The sequence below is a fragment of the Pteropus alecto genome, unplaced genomic scaffold (genome assembly GCF_000325575.1).
Source record: "Pteropus alecto unplaced genomic scaffold, ASM32557v1 scaffold248, whole genome shotgun sequence".
Classification (NCBI taxonomy): domain Eukaryota; kingdom Metazoa; phylum Chordata; class Mammalia; order Chiroptera; family Pteropodidae; genus Pteropus; species Pteropus alecto.
In genome coordinates, this window is record NW_006441067.1 from 394753 (window position 1) to 401904 (window position 7152).

The 7152-nt window shown below is 32.6% G+C and overlaps 1 protein-coding gene across 4 annotated transcripts in view; it reads left to right on the forward strand.

The window, feature by feature from the left end:
* The window catches only part of GK (glycerol kinase), a 66012-nt gene extending 61291 nt beyond the window's left edge, over positions 1-4721 (forward strand). For 2 of the 4 annotated variants that reach the window (XM_015594388.2, XM_006918278.3), the window contains 2 exons: positions 1686-1772; positions 3572-4721. In XM_015594388.2, coding sequence (XP_015449874.1) covers positions 1686-1772; positions 3572-3582 — 98 coding nt within the window. In that variant the 3' untranslated portion in view covers positions 3583-4721. The remainder of the gene's footprint in view (positions 1-1685; positions 1773-3571) is intronic. The other 2 variants (XM_015594389.2, XM_006918279.3) reach the window with 1 other exon arrangement.
* The last annotated feature ends 2431 nt before the right edge of the window (positions 4722-7152 follow it).

Consider the following 7152-nt stretch of genomic DNA (forward strand, 5'->3'; position numbering starts at 1 on the left):
TATGTTTTACTCTTGGCATTGTATATCCTATGAATTTGGTCAAATGTACAACATGTACCCATCATTATGATATCATACATAGTATTGCTACTGCCCTAAAAATCCTCTGTGTTCTGCCTGTTCATCCCTCCACCCCACCCCCCACAGCCTCTGGTAACTACTCATCTTTTTACTGTCTTCATAGTTTTGCCTTTTCCAGAATATCATGTAATTGGAATCATATAGTATGTAGGATTTTCAATTGGCTTTTTTCATTTGGTAATGTGCATTTAAGTTTCCTCCATGTCTTCTCACAGCTTGATAGCTCTTTTTTTTTCTTTTTTTTTAAGTTTATTGGGGTAACATTGGTTAATATAATTATAATTTTCAGGTGTACATTATAATTTGACATCTATATATTCTACTGTGTGATTACCAACATTTTTTTTCAATTAGAGTTGACATTCAATATCATTTTACATTAGTTTCAGGTATACAATGTACTGGTTAGACATTTATATAATTTGTGAAGTGATCCCCCAATTAGTCTAATACCCACCTGGCAAATATAAGATTTGTCACATAATGAATGGAACAATGACCAATAATAAATTGAAGCATATACTCTAATGAAGAAGAGTTTATAAATGACATATAAACTGCTTTTCAACCCCAAAGTGAGCATAGAATCACTTTTCCCCCTAACCCACTTCCACCCCCTAGAACCACTTTTTTTTTATTTTAATTTTAATTTTTTTAGGGGGAGCAACCCTTGGTTGACCTCACAGATTGCAAGGACCTTGTCAGCTTACGATCCTTTATTTTTTTTATTTTTTACGCCTATAGCACCTCGTCTTCCTAGGTGGTCTCCCATCCAAGTACCAACCAGGCCTGACCCTGCATAGCTTCTGAGATCAGGCTTATTCAGGCTAGCATGGCCGTAGACTAGAACTACTTTTAATTAGTGTCCAGCTTTTAGGAGAAGCTTCTGGAACTATCCACTACCACAGATCACTGTGATCTGTATTTTCAGTCTTGGATGTCTGACTTGAAGCTTTTGTTTTTTTCTCCTAACTTAGCTTAATTTCCTTTTTCTTTCAATTTCTTTCCCTGAGACTCAGGTTAGAAAACATCAAAGCAACCATGTCCTCAGGCAACATTTTAGAATGTAGATTTAATGCAATTTAGTTTTCAAATTAGAGTAATATTAATACGTACATTTCCTTATACACTGACTTCTATTTTAAAAAAGAAAACGAAACCAATAGGGGTTTAAATTTATTTTCAGTAGACTAATAAAACTCTTCTCTGATAGCCAAAGGATTTACAATTTGAATTTTGGGGGAATTGGATTGCTTACTTAGTATCTTTTGGGGAAGAATCAAGAAAGCTAAAATCAACAGCCTCCCAAAAAGTGTTCTCCATCAGCTTTCTCTGGCTTTGCCAATGGAAGGCTCATGGTCCATATGCACTATGTTCTTGGCTATTTGTGGCATGCTATCTGTATTGTTTGTTAATTATTATAAGCCTTCAATTTTGATTATATTTTTTATTTGAAGTAATAACTCTTTGCTAGCTTTTATGAATATATTATTTTTTAACTTATTTTGTTTTGCTATCATGTGATTCTTAACACAAATATTGTAATTATGTGTCTCTCTTTTGGTTTGCTTGACTGGAATTCCCTTCTACTTGGATGACCACAGGTGACCCTAGTATCTTCTGTAGTCTACCCTTGGGCTTTTTTATAGTGAGTAGCATGGTAATGTTAATCGGAGCAAGGTACATCTCAGGTCAGTTACTCTTTAAATTAGACAATTTTATTAGTTAGTGTTAATGTATTTATATATAATGGCAGAAGGTTTTCAGTGTTTTTCATTCTTCCTATGGTTAGGAATCTGGAAAATCCATTAAAGGTCTAATTTGACTAATTAATCTTTTGTGGCAGTCAGAATAAAGGACTGTGACTCTGCTTAGCCTCTTTTATTTTTAGTAGATGATCCTTTGAGGAGCTACATTTATTCTGCTGTCAACTACAGCAATGAGCAAAAGTAAAAGTACTACTGTTAATGCTAAATGAAAGGACTTTCAGAGTGACAGATGAAAATTCAAGTATAATTTCTGATATTAATTAAATTGGCTTTCAAATGTACATAAAATGTTTTTCATACTTACAAAAATTTGCTATACAAGTCTTAAGATTTCAATTCTGGTAAGAGTTTTGGCCAGAGTATATTAAGCAGAGTTTCTGTAAAACTCTAGAACTGGGGAAAATTTATAGTCACTTTTATTTTAGTTAAAAGAATTCATTTTGTGAACTGAAGATTTTTAAATTATTGCTTAAATAAATTGGGGTTGAATTAAAACTGAATTATTATTCTACACAGTAACTTCTACTGAATAGTCTTATAAAAGCAAAATTGCTCAGCATGTGATGAAATACATTGCATAATCTGTGTTAATTTAAATATCACAATCATTTTTGGAAGGTATTCCTGATGGTAGCTCAATTTTTCAAATTAATGGCTTAAATGGAAATAATTTGTTCCATATGTTGCCAAGAAAGTGAAACATTTTAAAAATCTTTATGATTAAGGAAAGAGTTAAATTATTTCTCTTAATTAATTAGATGATGATCTGGGTTTAAAATGTAAAATTTAAACTTTACGGATATGTGGGAACATCTGTAGAAATCTGACATGCCTTAATTCAGCTTGCCATAATCAGTTTAGTGCTATATATAAATATGAGATGAAAATTGTTCACATCAGCAGAACATTAGATTATCTTTTAATTAATAATTAAATATGGGTTACTTGCATGAGGATTTAAAACTAGATTACCTTTTTCTGTATTTTTCAAATTTAGGATAAATTTGTTCTAATCTTCTGTTTCCATAAATAATACTTTATGTTGGTGTTAGTGCTTTATACCTAACAAAGAAAGGGCTTCTGTATACATAAATCTATAGAGACTTAGCAGATATCTATTGTCTTGATGGAAGAGTCCAAATATTCCCCAGAAGAACTATAATTTAAATTTGTAAAGAAACTTATATGCTGTTTGGGGAAAAGTTCCATTATTTTTTCAGTAGCCTGAGATTTTTTGGCTGCATAATAATCTGAAAAAGTAAAGAAAAAAACATTGCAGCTGAGTGTTTTCACTGATCTTCCTGGCCTCTTGTTTCCCCTTTGGTCCCATGACAGGATAAAAAGGCCCGGTCTCTATGAAAATAGAGACATGTGGCATATCTCTAAGCTAAAGGATACATTCAGTGTCCAAATTCTTAGGCTTCCAAAATGGATATGGTTACCATTTTAGGTTACATCTTTAGGCTCTCTTGGTAACTAACATATGCTGAGATTTGAAAACAGTGGGAATTGTTTGCCTTGGTAAGCAATTAGTAACAGTGTTAATATTTGCTAATTTGGGGATTGGCTGTTATATTGGTTGCATTTTTAACCATGAAGCAATATTTAGAGACCATATGAAATTTCTAACTCTATAAATGATTGAATAGTCTTCATTGATTTAACTTCTGAATTGCATATATGCTATTTTTGACATTGATGGTTTTTGTCCCCCATTTTAGGTACCCTGTAAATAATACCAACTCGTGGAATTCCGACAATGTGAGCTCTTTACCTAGCAAGAGAATCCAGCGATTCTGTTTCTTAATGTGATGACACTATTCATAGACTCTATTTTATTTATAAGCCACTTGCCGCATGATCCTCAAAGTAGACCTGTGGCTTGAAATAAAGAAAATGCAGCAGAAAGAATGCTCTAGAAACATTTGGTGTGTTTTTTAACATCAACCGTTAAGATTGGACCAGGGACCTTTGGAGTTGACTCCTCCTTTGCCATCACTTCCTGCCCCATTTCCTCTAAGATCTAGGAAGAATTCAGATCCTGTCCATTGGCATCTTTCCTCAAAATATAATCAGATGCTGATGGACCAGGATTTGATCCTCTGTACCACACACACTTGATTATTACTAACCGGGTAAAAATGAGCAACTTTGTATTTTCTTTTAGCAGGTTCCCAAAAGTCCTCTTTTCTGTATATTAGGGATACCACAGTATCATCACTGAATGTTTAAATGAAAACCTCTACTAAATTCTTAAAATAGAAATTTAATACTCTCATATCTTAGATATTTTTTCCAAAAAGTATTTGCCAAAACTGAAATTCTTCAGACATTTCACATGGTCTCATTAATTACACTGAATTGCTGTCTGGATCTTATAAGAAAAGGACACTTTTTGTTTGTTTGTTTTCCACTTCTCCTTTTTATATTTTTTACTTTCTATGTATAACATAAATACTTATATATTTTATATACTGAAGGTAGCCCATTTATATATCAAGAGTACATTTTACATGACTCACTAATTACACTGAATTTCTGTCTGGATCTAATAGGGAAGAACACTTTTTTTTCTTTGCATCTCTTTTCTATATTTCTTACTTTGTTTGTATTGCATACATGCCTATATATTTTATATGCTGAGGGTAGCCCATTTATAAATTAAGAGCACATTGTATTCAGTAGGTTTTAATGGGGCTAGTCTTAAGTGGACCACTATATGTATAAATATTTTGGGGAAAACAGCTGTATACATTTTGGGGCAACGGTTATGCATATTATTTACCAGGAGAAACATTTTCTTAAAAAGCCAACATTTAAAAAAGTATATGTTCTATGTCAATAAAAGAATATACTTCATTGTGACTTCAACTATATTTCTTATACCTTACCTTTTCATTGAATTGTTGTAGCTAGATATATGCTAAAGAAAAAAGAAAAACTGTGGAATACTACAGTAAATATTGTTTTCAAACAAGTACTAGTCAATATAAAGTTATTTTCCTTTGACATAATTTTAAACTTATTTGGGATCCTTTTGAGGGGATGTCAGAAAGGTTAAAAAGTAGAAAAAAACTTTGGGAATAAAGCCAAGAATCTCTTTCCATCTAAATATGTCATTAATTGCTGATAGCAATTATAATTTCTATTAATTACCTCTGCTTACTGTCATTACAACTGAAAAAGGTTTACTGTTAGAAATGGCTTCCAATGAAACCAAGAATTTCTCAAAATATTTAGTATTATGTGTTCTAAAAACTTACTAATCTAGCTTCTTACTGTCAATTTAAAAAATATCTTAAAATTAACTCGTTTACGACAAACAAGAAAATACTGCCTCCTAATTATTTTTTTTTGATCACTGCTGAAAATGGAAAAATATGTATATGTTAATATAAAAAGTTTTGTTTGAAATGAATGCTAACTTGCATTTGCAGTCTCATTGTGTTCCTAAATTGTTCAATCTGCTGGGCTTTATTGATGCAGCTGCCACTTTAGTGACATTTATATAGAAAGGTACTGTGAAATTACTACTTTGTGGCAGGGTACTTTTAAACATAATTATGTTTCTACAGAGGTAGGTTGAGTTAATTGTAAATAATTGTGAAAATCACTGTTTAAATAATGTTATGGTTACATTAATTTTCTAGAAATTGCAATATTTATAAATGTTTGAAATTGTACACATTAATATTTCATGATAAATGTACTTAAAATAAATTGACCCCTCATTCTTACTTGCATTTCTCATTTACAGACTAGAACTAGATCACAGTTAAATTAAGAAGGATGTTTCAGGAAACATGAAACTCAGCTCGATCAGGCATATTCTGAAGAATTAACCAACAGTTGAGGAATGATGAGTACCTTAATCATTCTATTAGAAAAGACCACACTGTTCCATCTCGGCATCCAGATTTACCCTGGCAAGGTCACCAGCCAATATCAGTAGGGTCTCACTTGGTTAACCATGACTTTCTATTGGTTTTATTCTGTGCTGCTGTTTTTCTCTACCTGAGTTAGTCAGTGGAGTCAAGTTTACCATTGTTCCCTCAATCCATTAGCCAACACCTCAATCTTTTTTTCTCCAACTAATCGGTAAAATAAGTAATGCATCTTTGCTTCTGTAATGATATTTTAGAATTTTTTAGTATGTTTCTTAAAATGCCCAAAGTTCAATTCCTTTGGTTTATGGGTGTTTTATATCATATGGGAATGAAGAATGATAGTTATTTAGGAGAAACCACCAAGTGAAAGATGACATAGCACAGAAACTAACATTAACAGTAGAATAGGTAGCATTTACCTTATAGTGTCTATCTAATAGTAAAAATACAAAAAGTATTTTTTTACAGCTTTAATGAGGTATAATTGATATATATAAAACTGCACATAATTAATGTGTACAAGTTGATGAGTTTGGACCTATGCATACACCCATCATACCATTACCACAATCAAGGTAATAAACATATCCATCATCTCTAAACGTTTCCATGTGTCCCTTTGCTCTTTTGTGTGTGTGTGTGGTAAGATGCTTAACATGAGATCTACCATCTTAGATTTTTAAGTGCACAACACCATCTTGTTACTTATAGGCTTGCTGTTGTGCAGCAGATCTCTAGGATTTATTCATTTCCTATAACTGTAACTTTATACTCTTCAAACAACTCCACATTTTCTCCTCCTCCAGCCCCTGCTAACTACCAATCTCCTCTGTTTCTATGAGTTTGGCTTTTTTAGATTCCACAAACAAGTAAATGATTCTGTATTCGTCTTTCTGTGTCTGGCTTATTTCACTCAGCATAACACATTCCTGGTCCATCAATGTTGTCACAAATGGTAGGATTTCCCTTTTTAAGGCTGAATAATATTCCACTGTGTATATACTACATTTTCTTTATCCATCTGTCAGTGGACATTTAGGTTGTTTCCATATTTGGCTATTGTGAATAATGTTGCGATGAACATGGGAGTGTAGATGTCTCAGATCCTGATTTCAATTATTTTGGATATGTCCAGAAACGAGATTGCTGAATGATATGGTAGTTTTATTTTTAATTTTTTTGAGGAACCGCCATACTGTTTTCCATAGCAGCTATACCAATTTACATTCCCATCAGCAGTGTACAAGGGTTCCAAAAATTATTTTTTTAATTTATTTATTTTAATTAGTTTCAAGTATACAATACAATGGTTAGACATCTATATAGTTCATAAAACGATCCCCCCAGTGGCTCCCTCCCTCCCAACCCTCCACCTAGCCAACATGTGAATGCTGACTGCATTCCCTCTACCGCGC